This window comes from Ascaphus truei, chromosome 19 (genome assembly GCF_040206685.1).
Source record: "Ascaphus truei isolate aAscTru1 chromosome 19, aAscTru1.hap1, whole genome shotgun sequence".
NCBI lineage: Eukaryota > Metazoa > Chordata > Amphibia > Anura > Ascaphidae > Ascaphus > Ascaphus truei.
The window spans coordinates 5,127,807-5,145,682 of NC_134501.1; the positions used below are offsets into that span (position 1 = coordinate 5,127,807).

Below are 17,876 nucleotides of genomic sequence, written 5' to 3' on the forward strand. Positions count from 1 at the left end.
AGCCAGTGCAGAGAATGGAGAACAGGTGTCATGTGGCAAAAACGGGTCTGGTTAGGTAACAACCTGGCTGAAGCATTCTGAAACCCCTGCAGGGGGCGCAGCTCTTGTTCCAGAACACACAGGTAGAGGGCACTGCAGTAGTCCAGGCGTGAGGACACAAAGGCATGGACAAGAGTAGTAAGATCCTCTGGGGCGGGATCAAGTGCTTAATTCTGGCTATGTTCTTTAGGTGGAAGAATGAAGATTAGATCATGGCTGACACCTGATGTTTAAGGGTAAGGTCGCAGTCATGGACAACACCAAGATTCCGCACATGGACAGACTTTAGCAACTGCGAACCCCCAAGCTTAAGGCCAGTTGGTTGAGCTAGCTGCAGTATTGTTGTCTTCCAACGGTGAGCATCCACCACAAGCACTTCTGTTTTATCAGGATTCAACCTCAACCAACAGGCACACATCCACTCTAGGAGCTCAGATGAACATCTATTGATGACCGATAATGGGTCCTTAGTACCTGGTGCAAAGGACAAGTAGAGTGGAGTGTCATCTGCATATCAGTGATAACCCTGCCATGCGATTAAGTCACCTAGTGGCAGCATGAACACTGTGAAAAATATAGGAGAAAGGATAGAACCTGGTGGCACTTCCCGACAGGGGCATTGGTGCAGAGGAGTATACTCCTTAAGATATTCTGTGACCTGCCAGTGAGAAAAGATCTGAACCAGCTCAAGACCTTGCCACCCAGTCCACACAAATTCTCCAGGCGCTCCATTAGGTTCCCATGGCCCATGGTATCAAATACTGCAGAGATGTCAAGGATCGAACAGTCACCTCTTCGGTCGCCTGCCACCAGGAGATCATTCAGCACACAAACCAGAGCGGTTTCAAGATTATGCTGTCTTCTGAATCCTGACTGGAATGGGTCATAAATACCATGGATTGATAGACGGGTTTCCAGTTGGGTTACCACCACTTTCTCTATGAAATAAAGCTTTGAAACAGGCCTGCAATAAGCAATGCAATCCGGGTCTAATTAAGTTTTTTTTTTTAGAAGAGGTCTGATGACGGCTTCCTTTGGCAATTCTGGAAAGATCACTGACTGCAAAGGGCACAGGATTATTTTGGCACACACTCGGCCGATTACAACACAACCTAAGGGAAAGTGTGTTGGGACTGGGTCCAAATCACAGATACTGTAGTGGGATGCAACCCCTGGATTATTTGCACAATGTCTTCTAGATCCAGATGGTCAAAGCTAGCCCAGAGCTAAGTTAGAGCCAGAGAACCGGCATTTTCATGCCAAGAACCCTGGCACTAATTAGACAGCACATTCAGGACCCCGGCACAGGTGGAGGTTACTTTATCAGAAAAGAGAGCAATGGGATTGTGAAAAGGATTTATCAGACTGCAGACATCACCAGACAACGCAGGAGACGCCCGATGATGAGCGGACATAATTGAGGTGTCTTAGAAGGTGGGAAGAGTGAGGTATTTGTGTGGGGAGGAGAGTGTGATGGCTTTGTGTGGTCAGGGTGAGGAGGCTTGTGTTTTTTTGAGGACTGGGGGAATGTATGTGGTTTAAGTAAGGGAAGGGGGGCAAATTTGGAGTGTGTGTTGATTTAATAGGGTGAGTATGACGTGTGAGGGTGAATGTTAAGTATGTAAGAAGAGGGTGGCCGAGTGTGTGTGCGCGCTTGTGAAAAGGAGGGAGAGTGTGTATGCGTGTAAGTGAGGTGGGTGAAATGAGTGAAATCTTGAGAGCAGGCGTACCCCAAGATTTTTAAAAATCTTTCAGGGGTGTCCCTACGTAAAAAATAAAAATAAAAAGTAGATTTTTTTGGTTTCAGAAACATTGTTCTTTGTAAGCAGACAAGAATGTGTATTGCTAGTACACGGCTAACTCTGAGGCCATGGAAAGCAGAACCTGTTATTAAGTTTCAGAAAGTAGTCCTTTTCTGCAGTAACGAAAGATCAAAGAAGGGAACATTGTGTACATTACTTGCTGTCATATCATATTCTTTTATGTCTGTACTCCTGAAGCAATAACAAACTACAAGTGTCATCATTTGTGCACTGCCAGCATCTGGTTTGCAAATGAATCCATGTTGTGTTTGCAACTCCCTTTCGTGCTTCTTTACTAGCTGTGATCTGCGGTTGGGATATGTAATACCATTGAACCGGTTTTGATTAGGTCATCTTTGATAGATATCACCTCAATTTCACACTGCCTTTGTTGCAGGGTACATGCAACCACACACGCGGATTCCCTTGATAAGGCTTATTTATTGAGCCTTAAAACATACAGCACACAAAAACAAAATAGCTTCTCATCAGCAGACAAAAAGAAAATAGCTTCTTCAGCAGACAAAACAAAATAGCTTCTTTTCAGCAGACAAAACAAAATAGCTTCTTTTTAGCAGACAAAACAAAATAGCTTCTCTTCAGCTTAGAAACAACTTTTTCTTTGAAAAAGCCTTGAGCGGGTGAAACGCGTAAGAGGTGCGTGGGGGTGCTACCCCTCCTCTTGTTTTTTAAAATCCATGTTGAAATAAAGTTGTTTTAATAGCACAGTCCAGCCTTTGCTATTTTTGTTGCGCGGCCGTACCCGCTGTTTCACTCTCCTCCTTGGCGGTGGTGATTTTCTTCTTTAGTATTTTCAGTCCTGTCTCCTGACCAGCTAGCTTACATGTGTGTGTAGCCTGGGTTTTTTTTAAACACCTCCATTATGCAGCTGGGGTCAGACTAATTAAGCAGCCCTTCTCCACTGAAAGTTAACCTTGTCACTGCTGCACTGCAAACTTGGACATATGTTTGCCAGGTATATGGCTGGTGACGTTCATTCACCCTGTCACAGCCTTCTTCTAAGGAAACTATTCAGAGACTCAAATGTAGGGAAGACATGTAGGTACTTCCTGATGGACCGAAACTTTGACAACTACAGTATTTGAACTCTTAGTGAAGGGGTGGTCAACTCCAGTCCTCAAGGGCCAGTCCTCATGGATATCCCTGCTTCTGTATGGACTTCAGAAAAGCAGTTATTGATGCTCATCTATATAGAAAGGGTTACAAAACCATTTCAAAGGATTTGGGCAGTGGCGTAATTAGACATGTGCGGGCCCCCAGGCAAAAAAAAATTTCAGGGCCCTCATGTCGCTCTCTGTCTCTCTTTTCTCCCCCTCATGCCTATCTCTCTTTGCACCCCTCTCTCTGCCCCCATGTCTCCCTTTCTGGGGTCTATCTCTCTGTGGTCCCTCTCCATTTTCTGGGGTCTATCTCTCTGTGGTCCCTCTCCCCTTTTCTGGGGTCTATCTCTCTGTGGTCCCTCTCTCTCCCTTTCTGGGGTCTCTCTGTGGTCCCTCTCTCCCTTTCTGGGGTCTGTGTGTCTGTCTCTGTCTCCCTCTCTCTGTCCGTCTCTCCCTCTCCCTCTCTTCCTCCATGTCTGGTTTTTACCGCTGCGATTTAACCCTTCCCCTCCCTCTCACCTTTCCCAGCCTGCCTCTCAGGCTGCAGCTCCAGCCCCGCTCACTGACCGAGGCCCCGCCTCTTTCTCTCACCTTTCCCAGCCTGTCTCTTAGGCTGCAGCTCCATCCCCACGCGGTAGCAGTGGAAGTACCTCCCCACCAGCCCCACGCTGCTCTTCTTGAGGCCCCGCCCACCAACGGAGGCTCTGCAGAGGAAGGAATTTCTCCTCTGTCCTTACTACTACATATCAGGGCCCCGCCCCCTAACCCAGGCCCAGCCCACCTGCAGGGGAAGGGATTTTCCTCTGCGGAGCCCGACATGCAGGAAGGAAGCACAATGTGCCGCCAGCAGGGAGGTGGGAGAAGAGCGGGCCCCCCAAGAGCACGTGTGCCGGGCTATAGCTATGCCCCTGGATTTGGGGTTCCACTAATCCACTGTCAGACAAATGGAGAAAGTTAAAGACCATAGTCACTCTACCCAGGAGCGGTAGTCCTACAAAAACCTTTCCAACAACAAACTGGCAAATCATCCAGGAAGCCACAAAGAACCCCAGAGTAATATACCAGGATCTGCAGGCCACTCGCATCTTGGCTAATGTGAGTGTTCATAACTCAACTATCAGAAAAAGACTGAACAAGAATGGTGTTCATGGAAGGATAGCCAGGAGGGAACCACTGCTCTCCAAAAAGAAGTCCGGTCTGAAGTTTGCCAAATAGCAAATAGATGATCCACAAGACTTCTGGAACAATATTTTCTGGACAGACGAGTCAAAAGTGGAACTTTTTGGCCGCAATGAGAAACGTTATGTTTGGCGAAAACAAAAACCTTGTTCAAACAGAAGAACCTCATCCCAACAGTCGAGCCTGGGTGGGTACATGATGGTCTAGGGCTGCTTTGCTGCCTCAGGACCTGGACGGCTTACCATCATTGACACAGCCATGAATTCTGCATTGTATCAGAAGATTCTAGAGGAGAATGCCAGGCCATCCGTCAGTGAGCTGAAGCAAAAGCAGGTCATGCAGCAAGACAATGATCCTAAACATACAAGCAAATCTACAAAAGAACGGACGCCTAAGAAGAAATTACACATTTTAGAATGGCCCAGTCATTAAGTCCGGACATAAACCCCATCAAAATATTGTGGCAGGACCTGAAGTGAGCCGTCTATGCAAGGAAGCCCTCAAATGTCACTGAGCTGAAGAAGTTCAGGAATGGGCCAAAATGCCTGAAAACCGATGTGCAAGACTGACCAGCAGTTACAGGACAAGCGCAGTTGAAGTCATTGCTGCTCAAGGGGGCGCCACCAGGTACTGAATCTAAAGGCTCACATACAGTACTTTTTTTTTTTTTTTTTTTTTTACACATGGATATTGAATGTTGAATCATTTGTGGATAAATTAATTTTGAAAAAGTATCATGCTTGTGTATCATTTGTTTGATCAGGTTATCTTTATCTATTAATAGGACTTTAAGATCTAATAACATTTAAGGTTTGAAATATCTGAAGTGTGTGTGAAAATCCTAAGTGGTTCACAAGCTTTTTCATGTCCCTGTATATCCATTGATCTATGGCAACGCTCTTATTCTCCGAAGGGGCCAGATCAGAAAACATTTAGATGTTGAGGGGCCACAATATTATTGCAACATAATTTATCCACATTTAAAAACATGAACATTATTACATTTCAACCATGTATAACTTCTGTACCATATATATTTACATTACCTTGATTTACAAGTGAGTATCAGTGTGAAAAATTGCACTTTGCTACTTTCATGCAAGTTGCTTAGGCAGCTAAAAGTCCAAGGGTCACTTCATAGCCCTTCGCTGGGCCACATTTAGCCAATTGGCCACCAGTTCCAGAGCCCCGATATACGTTGGCGCAACAGTATTTTTTTTTTTAAATACCAAATTGGGTAACGCTGCTATTCTGAAGCCCCTCTCTGATTTACCGACCAATGTGATGCTTTTATAAATCTTGTTACCCCTTGAGGTGGGATAGCTAACAAAGTTTAACAATAAACAAGATAACCAGACAATTTAGATTTACAGTAGAAATGATTATAGGACAGATACAAAGCTACAGCAGTTTTTGCCATGGAGCAAAAACTCCCGGGTGTGAATATCCTGGTTTGAATAGTTTTGTATTCCATTATCTCATAACAGCGGAGAGAATTTGCAAAAGTCTCCGTAATTAACTTTCTCTCAATGTTTTTCTTTTATGCTGGTAATACAGCACAAATGTAAAGCTTTCAACATCACAGGGAAATGCTTTTTGTTAATAAACAGAAGGTTTAAAAATGTTTTTTTTTAATTCCCTCATTATTCTATATTCCTTGAGCTTGTCTGAACTCTCCTTATCCAACTTCTTTTAAAGTCAAAATCTCCCCCCCCCCACCCAAGAAAGACCCCCTTTGTACTGAAACCTGGGGGTAGAAAGTGAGAATTGGGCTAGTAAAGGTCCCTGCTGGCATAACAGAGAATCAGATAATTGGACAGATAATGGCTCAACTAATAGCTCTAAATACAACTCTAAATAAAATGTAAAACCCTAGTTCTGACTTACACCGCTCTCAATGATGCTGACCCCCCCTTACATCTCAGCCCTCATCTATAAATATAACACTAAACAACCTCTACATGCTGCCCATGACCTCCACTTTTCCTCCTGCCTTATTTCCTCCTCTCACTCCCACCTACCAGACTTCTCCCGTGCTGCCCCCTCTCTCTGGAATTCCCCACCACGCACCATGAGACTCTCCCCCCAGCTTTCATATATTTAAAAACTCTCAGAAAACTCACCTTTTCAAGGAAGCGTATCTGGCATACCTCCAACTCCCCTTTTTCCAACCATATTGAGACCAGCAGTGTGACTGAACAAATCTCCACACTATCTAATGCCCCCAAAACTTAATGGGATCAGCTGTGCGGCTGGACCATACCCCATCCTGAGACATACTCTATCCCACAATGAGCAGCCACTTTACCGTTTGTTCGACATTGTCCCTCATTCCCTCTAGACTGTAAGCTCCCATGAGCAGGGCCCGCATTACTTTTTGTCCTTATTTGGTATTTAGTTCTGTTTGTAATTTCCACCTCTGTACCCCCATTGTACCACAAGGTGGAATACTGTATGTTGGTGCTTTACAAATAAACGAGAATGATAAAATAATAACTCTAAAACTAAATCCTTTTGATGTTCAGGCAGCCAACACAGACATGGACAACATGTGTGGGCATGGACAACATGCGTGGCCATGGACAACTTGTACGGACTTAATAAAGTTAAGTTGCTAACTTAATAAAGTTAGTAATTGGACTAAAGCATTATCCCTGAGCTATGACCATTAGATGGGGGCACAAAGGAAGTGAAATTACATTTACCTCAATGTCCAATATCAAACTAAAAACAGTGACTCTGTGCAATGGTTTACAATGAGGGCGCCTTCTGTTTCGGTGTTTCTCACAGAGATGACATCACCAGTCTCAACATGTATTTACAAGTGGTCGATGTTTCAGGTTTGTCAAATGCCATATAGCAAATTTCTGCTAAATGCAAGGAGTGCAGAGGCCCACGCTTAACACAGTCAGCACAGTAACTGCAAATTGCATTTGATCTCTAATGTCTTGTGGACTTACCGAATCCTCTGTAATAGAGGAGGAGGTCTGGAAAGAGGTAGAACACCAACGTTTCAAAGAAATAATCTGCACTCCAACCTGTACTGGTTGCATCTCTTCAATACGCTATGAAGCCACTTCCCCGTGATGGAGGAGATATCGGCTCCGTTCAAATAAAAAGAACATACATTTTCTCCAGAAAAAGAAAGCTGTTTGAATAAGAGCCTCTCTCAGAAATTACAAATATGGGGCCTGCAACTCCGGGTCCCCAAGTTAACGTTCTAATTTATGATTGCAAAGACGATTTTCTGTGTTCAATGAGGATAGTGAAACTTACCGTATAAAATTCGGAAAAAACGACGCTACAATAAGATTATGTTTTACAGTCGATGAACTCTGAGAAAATGGCCAATTACGGTTTGGACTTATAAGCCATCCTCTACCGTTACATTTCCTGCCGATTGCTCATTATAAGATAACAGTTAATAGCATTGTGGGTGAAAACAAGGAGACATTGGGGATAATTTACGGTAGAACGTCACGTATAAGTGTGTGAATCAATGATCCAATTAACTGCTCTTCTGAGCCATAGTAGACACTGCGCCTTTCTGCGTTCTCGCTACTGTACATCACAAGAATTACACACAATTTCATTCAAACCCACCAATGATCATGAGGTAGTTTGTTTACTTTCACTGAAAATGGGTAATCAATTGTAATATAAATATAAAATACATTTTGGCCCCTTGCCTACGATAAATGCCCCTGGGACTCCTTTCTACTTCAAAGAATACACATTTAACTATACAATATCCTCTTGTAAGACACAAATGCAGCCACAACTACACATTCTTAGTGATTATCTTTCTGGAGCTGGATTTCTTTTGGGGTGGGGGAGGGTAGCCACCATTTTCTGTATCAATAGGACACAAACCGAGCGAGAGAGAGAGAAAAGCCCCAGCAGATGGGACAGAGATGAAAAGGCAAGTGCCCACAGCTGTGCAGCTGCCCCTTTCCACCAGTCAGATTTAATTGGTTTGTTTTCTCCGTGACTGACTTACCTTTTCTGCTGCAGCACTTCATCAAGGGTTTCCTGCCTATCTTGCAGCAGCCGCTGGAGGTGCTTCATTTCACGCTGGTACTGAGCTGCCTTCCCTGCAAAGTCTTCCTCTTGCTCTGTCAGTCTGTGACTGATGCCTTCCAGCTTTCCAGCAGCCGTCTTTTTATACACCTGTAAGAATTGAAGACTGACATAAGTGTGCTGATGGCAGTTCTAAGGATGATTAAAACAAACAGCAGAAGCATCTATATCCATCTCCTTCTTGGCTTCTGCTTAATGGTGTGTTGCTGAAAGAAGAAGTCAGGTAGGTTTGTATTTATATCATCTGTTTTATTTGCAAAAGTCACTTGTTTTCCTTTAGATATTGCATTGTCTGCAAGATGCCAACATGTAATGTTTTAATGGGAAACATGGTGGAAAGCTCATGCTGTTTACTTAAAGACTATTTTTAGCAGCATTCATATTCATTCTAGATTTACAAGGAAACGGCATTGATTGTTCTATAGTATGTATATATCCTCGTGTCTGTGTAATGAAAATAGAGTCATTCATTATTCATTGTTTGTGGGGGATTATTCCACTTCCATGCATAGGAATACAAACCTTTTAAGTTGCAACACATGTATAATATCCATTAATTATAATGTTATAAAGAAATAATACATATAAGCCTTTATCTCGTCTCTTACTCTGCAACATTTACTTTAAAGAGTGAATGCTACAAGTAGACAGAGGATGTGATATATATATTTATAACAACCACACCATCTTTTTGTAAGAAACCAACAAACAAACAAATAAAAAAAAAAAGAAGAAGAGATTGCAAGGTACGTGTTATAATGATCATTAGTCCAAAAGATAGGTAGACGACACAGTGACGTGTTAATTCTCTTCACTCTGTTTAAGAATAAAGAAGCCCACTGCTCAGCCTGGAATGAGAGTATGGCTTAGTAGGGGCACCTGAGGGGACATTAGAGCAAAAAGATACCACAAGGTGGGATGAAGAACAAAAGTCCCTTACTCAGGGCACAACTACTAATCGGCCAACATTATTGCTATTAATATACTGTAGCAGTAGATGAGTTAAATGCCCTTCACTACAAGAAATGTACATCACAAATGACTGAATCTCACTAAAAAGATATAGTCTGCCCTGATGAAGCGTTAGTTTGAACGGGAAACGGCCATCGGCTGGTGCTTCTACCACATCCTTGGTCTTCCCTTCAAGGTGTAAAGTATCTTCCAGTGTTGTGGATTTTTCCATGACACATGGAGGTTGGTGTATATATGTATGTTTTGTATACTGCTACAGTTTTTATTATTGGATGAATAAAATGAATATGTTTTGGACAACTGGTGCACCCAGCCTCTTTTCTTTCTTTGTACTATATTATGGATTTATCTGACTGTTGATGCACAGAAGAAAGAGATTCCACTTAAATATGTGGACATTTTTTCTTCTCATATATGTGCAGTTCTTAGCACACCTAAATTAAATGTTCTGGTTCTCACTAAAGATATATGTTGTATAAAGGGTGCTTACATACGGTCGTCTATAAGTCAGTTAAGAGTGAAAACAATTACAGACATACCCCGGTTTAAGGACACTCACTTTAAGTACACTCGCAAGTAAGGACATATTTTCAATAACACCATACCCGTGTCCGTACACTCACTTCGTGAGTACGGATACTTATTCTGCCCTACAGACCGCCATAGTAGTGATGCGCCGATTCCCCTCGCCCAATAGGCAAACGGCAGCTCGCGCATGCGCCTGTCAGCACGTCTTGAACAGCAATACCGGCTCCCTACCTGTACCGAAGCATCGATAAGTGGAAAAAATATAGTGCTTCCCTTTAAGTATATTTTCGCTTTACATACATGCTCTGGACCCATTGCGTACGTTAATGCGGGGTATGCCTGCAACATGGAATTGTAGTCCACAAACTATTATAAATAGACATTAATCTTCCGGATATTGGATATTAAGGGTCATGTGCATCAAGTGCCGGCACGGGTTATCGCACCAGTTCCAGTTAACTCCCATTTCAGACCATGGTAGTTAGTGCCAGAGAGAATGCGATAAGCCGTACCGGCACTCCATGCATGCACCCTGAATATGCCAACTCCTTGGCTACCAGGGAACCATCAACTCATGGTTCAAATAAAATGTAAACTTGCATGTTTGCATTAGTGAGAGTGTGTGGTAACAGGATGTCAGCGAAACTTTTAACATTTAATCCTGGTATTGCAAATCATTGAGTTATCTTAATAAAGCTTTGTGTCTGGAAACAATGCGTGTTTATATTAAAGCCAGTGTGTGCCTGTGGCTTTATGATATATTAAAATGACCATGACCTCAGATTGCTCCACTGGCCATGACATAGAATGAAAGTGACAGCAAAGTTTACTGAATGAGGTTAATGGGTAGCATTGCATGGTTAACCACAATACTAGTAAAGTGGCCTGTTATTATTCTAGTTTGAATGCTATACAGTACTGAAGACTGCAATGAAAGTTACATTACATGCTACATAGTGTGAGTAAGGCATTTTCCAGGAAATTATGCATGTTAAAAAATAATAATAAATTACTTTGTTCACATTGACACTAGCTAATAGAACTACTCTTAATTTCCCTAAACTCTCAATTAAGCATTTCTTGTGTTTAGACAAGACTTGCGACATTCAAGAAAAAAATGGCAGTGCTATGACATGCAGGGTTTTAATTAGAAGCAAAACTTATTACCTTTAGTCGTCTGTGAATTCTCATTTGCAGAATGCATAATCTCACACACTATTGGAATGAGCTGTTCTGTAGTTATATACAATTGATAGCAACTTTAATTAGCTAGGATTGATACTATTCAGTGATCTGATACATATCCAAGTTTCCAGTGCATGCAGCACAGATAATATCAGTCATCGAGGTCGAGTTATCAAAGGCATATGTGTTTGGTTGCCAAGTAAGAATACTTAAAAATTACATTCCTAATAAAGTCCTACTTAATGCAAAGCATTTTCCAATAAGCAAACATATAGTTTCAATCTTCCCTTTAATTACTAATGTATATATTCTGGTAAAATATTAAAACAATAAATTAAACATTAATACCCATCTCTTAAAAGTTGTGTTTAAATGACCTGGTCTCCTTGTTTAAAAGTGGAGTGCCGGATTAAGGGCCGCGCACCAAAACAACAGAGGCCAGCGTGGTCTCATACCGTTGTGAGGGGCCCCGCCACGTAGTAGTGTTGGTGGCGCCCAGCACTGTGCACCACGCCAACACTACTTGGAGGGGGAGCGCCTCACGTATCGGAGAAGACATAACACACATACTTCAGCTTCGCCACCAGAACAAGTTTTAAAATTTCACGCATTGCGCGGGAAATTAAAAAATATGTCCTGGCTGCTGGCGGCCAAGCCGAGTGTCCTGTGTGCGCACTCACACAAATGGTGGTGGCGGCTACCACAGCGAGATGCCCTACGACTGGGGAGACTAAGAACATTTAAACAAGGTGGTGAGGTGACATGCAGCGATGGTGGCGACTGTGCGGTGACCTGCGGTGCCAAATTTTGTCTGCACGGGGCGCAATAAAGTCTCTGTCCGACACTGCTCCTAGGACCAAAGTATCTAATAGTAGCAGCATGGGCAATCATTTTAAATCAGTGTTTTTCAACAGGAGTACCTAGCAACCTTTGAGTTCCCTGGGCAACCCTAAAGGGTTTCTTGCAATTTTCAGGTAATTGTAAAATTGTACCAAATACAGAAGAATTTACAATGCATCTGATCTCAGATGCGCTATTAGAGAGGGTTGGGGTTCCTTACAATGCATCTGATCTCAGACATGCTATTAGAGAGGGTTGGGATTCCTTACAATGCATCTGATCTCAGAAGAGCTATTAGAGCAGGTCGGGGTTCCTAACAATGCATCTGACCTCAGCTGTGCTATTAGAGAGGGTTGGGGTACCTTACAATGCATCTGATCTTAGAATACGTTATTAGAGAGGATTGGGGTTCCACAGAATGTCACAGTATAATTATACGGTTCCTTTAACCAAAAAAGGGTTTCAGTGTAGGCGATTGGTGCCTTTACATTTTATTTTAAAAAAAAAAATGGACAAGCTTAAGTATTTTAAAGATTTCATGGTAAACATATGATTTAAAGGACTTATTCAAACTCTTCTCATGTGGTGGTAAAACGGTTTGTTAATCCAAAAAACTGTAGGTACATGGTTGTGTTTGTTTCTGTTTGTAAAGTAATTATGATGCCATCATTTGTCAAACAGATAAAGATTGACACTGATAAATTGCTTCACTGTTTCCTGGTGGTCTGTGTGGGACTGCCCTTTTAAAAGGACCATGCTCCTTCATCGGAGAACAGTCTCAGTTGCACTGCTACTGATTATATGGAATGCTGTGTGGATATGAAGTGCAATGATCCCACACTGTAGGTAACATTTGCCCAGCCACGATTCAGTGTTCCCAATATTGCTGACAAGGAGCCTTTGTGAGTGCATGTCCTTAATATCTGCAACATTAACAAAGATATGACACCATTGGAAGCGCTTTGCAGTGCTTCGTTTGGTGCAGAGGTATCAGATGCTCAATTTTATCAATCTGTGGGAGAAATGCATTTAAACGGTGCTAGTACTGAGCTTACATGTAGCAGGAGTAATCTTGTGAAACCAAGGAAAACACAAGAATTGAATTTTCAAATTTATTATACTATTAGAAGAGAGAAAGTGAAGTGCATCAATGCACTTTCTAATGGAACAACAGGGGGTGCCATTTATCAAATTCTCCTAGCTGAAAAATGGATCCCAAACTGGCACATGAAATAGCTTTAAACTAAATCATTTTAATAAGTTCTCAAAATAAGCAATCGGTTTTTTGTTGGTTCATAAATCTGGTGCTGTATGTTGCATCTGTTTAGCAGATCGGACACACACGAGTAAACTACTCCACTGATTGCAAACCTGTGATGTTTTGAAAGCTGTGAGTGGCCTTATACCCCCTCCTATCCTTGTGTCATTACCAATTCTGTTAGAGAACAGGGCTGGGCAACTCCAGTCCTCAAAGGCCACCAACAACACAGTTATAAGGATATCCCTTCTTCAGCACAGATGGCTCAATCAGTGGCTCAGTCAACTGAGCCATTGATTGAGCTACCTGTGCTGAAGCTGGAACTGATTGAGCAAACTGTGCTGAAGCAGGGATATCCCCAATACCTGGCCGGTTGATGGCACTTGAGGACTGGAGTTGTCCACCCCTGGTTTTTGGAGCGGTGACCTCATTATGTTTGAAGTGGTATGTATTTAATGTTTTGTTCTTGTCCTTACTCCACAATATGGTGCATCCATTTAAAGCAGAATCATAATACACAAAAGCAATCTATTAATAACTCTTGTTGGTCCATTAAATAAACATTAAAACCTGCAACAAATCTGCACTTACACAGGAAAAACGTGGCTCCTAGAACGTTGAATTACTGATTAGATGAGAAATCTGTATATAAATAGTATATAAATCAATATATCAGAACAACATCAGAGACATGTCAGGGTTAAAAAGCGCTCTACCAAGTTAACTAATAAGGAGACACACGTGTTGTGCACATTGACGTTCTGATGACCTGTAGGAAGTGTCTGTCATTGAAAGAGAAGATGTGTGTGAGAAAAATTCAATAAGTCTGCTGACTGTACTGTCTGCAATATCCTGTGTGTGTTCTCTGTGTGAAGCGCTGGCAGGCAGAAGTGACAATTCCGACATTAATTGCAATTTTGCTACAAAACTGTGTTGCATTCTGGATGGAAGTTGTGTTTTTAACAGCGAGTTGTGAGCGATTTTCATTTAAGAGAAGCTGCACCCGTCTACTTGATGAGCATGTAAATGGTGTCCTGGGAAAGGGACATTTTATTGCATTCTTCTTGGATGTGTTGCGGGGCATGTTGGGTTATGTCAGACTCTGTATTATTAAGTGGTTGAATCTCTTGGTGTGTGGGCAGCATTCGTAGCTATACATTTCTGCAAGACAGAGGGTGTCTTGTGTATTGTGGGGTACAGGGGAGGAGACTGGCCGCCACCCTGGCCACTGTAGACATACAGTATATCCCAAAAAACAAATGAGTCCTCCAGCATTCCTTACGCAATTCTATTCCATTAATAATATTTGCTTTTACAGCCGTCAGCAGTCTCAATGAAATAGGGGGGGGAAACCCACGCAGTGATGCATGGTGCACAATATTTCAGGTAGCAGCCATTCCTCAGTCACACACCCCTCAGTCACGCACCCTTGTGTGGTTATTTCCCCATTTCATTGAGACTACTAAGCAAGTATGAATAATTTTAATAAAATGTATTTTTATTTTTCAAAGGAGTACTCAAGGACTCGTTTGTTTTTAGTAGTACTAAGTAGAGTATGTAGGACAGGCTTCAGCTTTCTTGATGTAGTCCTTAGTTGGCTTTATGGTAATCAGTGGTTAGAGGCGGTCTTAAGGAGTCTGCGGGGAACATGAGCACTTTATGGAAGCAACTGATAGAAGCACCCAAGCTGGAGTTCTGATCAATAGTTATTGCCATGTTGCTTTTTAACCCAACATTCTCAATATCATTACAAAATCTGGTTAGGTCACTTTCTCAACATCAGAAATAGCTTCTGGAACATGGTTTGTAGTCAGATCATTTTAACATAAATGTTGTGGATTGACAAGGTTCTGTATGGCAATTTAACTGATGCGGAGGTTTGTTTTGCATTTTCATGCAATTTTGTTGTTCTTTTAAGTTTACAAACTGGTGTCAGGAGCATGGTACCGCAAGATATGGTGATGTAGCACAATAGCATAATTATTTGCGGTAAGTATACAGGGTGATAATGAGGATTCCTGTTTCCATCTTCTACGAGACCAGCATAATGGGTCTTGTACATATATTTGTACACTGACAACTCATCATTTATAGAATTAAACAAAATGGAGCCTTTTTATTATGTCACTTATGTATGTTCATTATAATCTATGAATCTATTTAAACAAGTGCATATATAGTATCTAATGCATAACATCACCCTTTACATGTAAAATACGGTCAATACTTTGAAAGAAATATCAGGAGATTCCTGCATATCAGTGAACAGAAGATAAAAGCACTATTTATAAACCGATAACATAAAAAGAAACACGGAACAGTAAACATGCCACAAAATCCAACAGTAAAATACAGCCGGTCGTTATGTAAGCAATGAAATGTAATGCTAATTGTGGTTAATTAACAACACTTTCACTGCCAAAGGGGCAAGGAGGCACTATGACCGTGAAAGGGTTAAGCTTTTTCAAATATTGCTATATTAGCCTAATATAGAGAAATGTTTTCCAGCAACAACACAGCAAATGCTTATTTGTGAATAAAAGGTAATACAGCAGCGGCCTCTTTAGGGGAGGATGCTGAAGATTTATCATACATATTTATAGTATGTATATCTTTATTTGTATGGCACCCGGGGGTGGGACTGGCACCCGTCAGTGCAAGTGGTATATGAAATTAATAATAATAATGAAAAGGCCGCCTCCCTTTATATTCGCTCTCCCCCACCTCCTCCTCGTGCCCTACCTGTGAAGCAGGGGCCTTAGCCACAGGTGATTGCGCTAGCTGAGCCTGCGAGGGAAGGTAAGGGATTGCCGGAACGCCCCCCTGCTACTTGTGGTATGTCGCTGGCTGCAGGAGGAGGTGCCTCTCCTCGGGTATCCTGGTGCCCGATGACTGACTGTTGTCTGATGTAACAGATTATAGTTCAGGAGTGAGCAACTTCAGTCCTCAAGGGTTACCAACAGGTCTGGTTTTCAGGCTATCCCTGCTTCAGCACAGGTAGCTCAATCACCAAGGGATATCTTGAAAACCTGACCTGTTGGTGGCCCTTGAGGACTGGCGCTGCCCATCCCTGTTACAGTTTCTAAGATACATTGTATTAACGGACGTTTCCAATGTCATTTGTCTTCCTTCAGCCTCTTTATAACTTGAGGGTTCTGTTCTATATAACTCCGCACCGCGCAGTTTCCAAGATCACGTTTCCCACCCCCTTAACCCTTTCAGCGGCAGCATGGTGTTGTAAAGTGGTTGTCATCTAATCTGACGTCTAAAGGGGTGAAGACCCAGCAATGCAAGGCTTGGCCCCTTCTGCTTATAACCACTGTGACCACTACTTGCCGTTATAGACAATACGCTGCTATACAAGGGCTGTCTCATATATGAATCTACTTATGATCTCACATTCACACACATGGAATTCTCCAGCAACATTCCTGTCTATCTAGGTGGGGGACATGGTGACAGTCACTAATTACTGCTGTAACATTATAGGAAAATCAGTCCTCGTTATCTGTAACGTCATCCAGCAATCCGCGTAATATATATTTCTATCTTTAAAAATCTGCCCATAATAACTGAAGCTTGATCTAGGTGCATTATGAATAATTCAGTTACTGTACAACCCAGAAATGCTACGTAAAGCACGTTGTTGCTGGCAGCATGTCATTATTGTGACATTCCCAGGAATTGGAAATGACAGCCAACGAGCGAGCGCCCTTGTGCAATTAATTCTTCAAGAGGGCTGTAGCCTTTTGCGGAATAAAGAACCAATGTTGTACACATTTGCATTAGCATGCACATACACAAATGATGCATTGTGCAGGATTGCTAAACCCATTTGTAAGCTTATAGATGTTGTACAAACAGCAGAAAATGTGCTATTTACGTGTGTAAAATAAGCAAGATGCACCAGTTTGACATTTCTGTCATACATCTACAAGAAAATGGTTCTGTTTCTATTAACAATACTGGGTGTTAATGCACTGCATTATTATACTTATTTTGTAAGTCATAATATAGTTGCTTTTATACACAGAACATTTCAAGTCAAGCAAGCCTGCATCTGCTTTTATAGATGAAAAATTATAATGTAACCCTTTGATTGCCCAAGAAGTAGTTACTATCTCCTGGGTTCTGACATTGCGTCAATCTGAACTGATGTTGGAAGGAAGGGGGATGACTCCTCTTCTGTTCAGTCATCAGTGATGGAGTGATCACATGATCGCAAGTGCCGAAGGGGCCGTGGCACTCTGGGCCCGTCGTTCCTGCAAGGGTTAAAGAAGCAATTTCCCATCCCCAACAGCCCTTTTTCTTTACAGCACGGGAACCAGGGGCTCTTCCAGAATTGAACTGTGCTACATTCAGTTCTTGGAATGCCAGGGCCCAAAGATACTGTACTTACACTGGTGTTACTTCCTGTGTTTTTAATGGAGATTTAACTAGCTGCCCAATAGGAAGCTGTAACCCATGATGCTGCAGCTTCCTATTGGCCTGCGATATGGCAAATGTATTTCCCCTAGAGGGAAATACAAAAATAGAACTTTTAACGTGCCCTGTAACAAGAAAAAAAAATGATTGCTAAAAACATGTATTAAAACTATTAGGTTTTGTTCATAACAGAGTAATAAGGGAACATATGATCATTACATTTCCAATCAAACTCATTCTGTGTAAACCAACCTACATAAAAATCTATATCTTTAAATACCTCAAAGAGAAATGGTAGACGATATAATTTGAGACAGTTGTCCAATTCAAACTAAAGAAGCATTTCCTTGGGGAAAGGTGGGAAGCAGGGGGGCTTCGGAGCTGAACAGCATTAATTTCAGCTCTGGGGACCCCCTCTCCCCGAGATACATAGATCTAAAGGTGCTG

At 42.1% G+C, this 17,876-nt stretch overlaps 2 protein-coding genes across 7 annotated transcripts in view; one reads left to right on the plus strand and one right to left on the minus strand.

The window, feature by feature from the left end:
- The window catches only part of CEP89 (centrosomal protein 89), a 91,046-nt gene that overhangs the window by 17,810 nt on the left and 55,360 nt on the right, over positions 1-17,876 (minus strand). For all 4 annotated transcript variants that reach the window (XM_075576353.1, XM_075576355.1, XM_075576352.1 and 1 more), the window contains one exon: positions 8,142-8,311. In XM_075576353.1, coding sequence (XP_075432468.1) covers positions 8,142-8,311 — 170 coding nt within the window. The remainder of the gene's footprint in view (positions 1-8,141; positions 8,312-17,876) is intronic.
- The window catches only part of LOC142469746 (E3 ubiquitin-protein ligase RNF182-like), a 38,489-nt gene continuing 28,620 nt past the window's right edge, over positions 8,008-17,876 (plus strand). For 2 of the 3 annotated variants that reach the window (XR_012789075.1, XM_075576360.1), the window contains exon 1: positions 8,009-8,444. The gene's annotated coding sequence lies outside the window, so the exon portion shown is untranslated. Of the gene's footprint in view, positions 8,445-17,876 lie in introns of all 3 variants that reach the window. The other variant, XR_012789076.1, reaches the window with a different exon arrangement.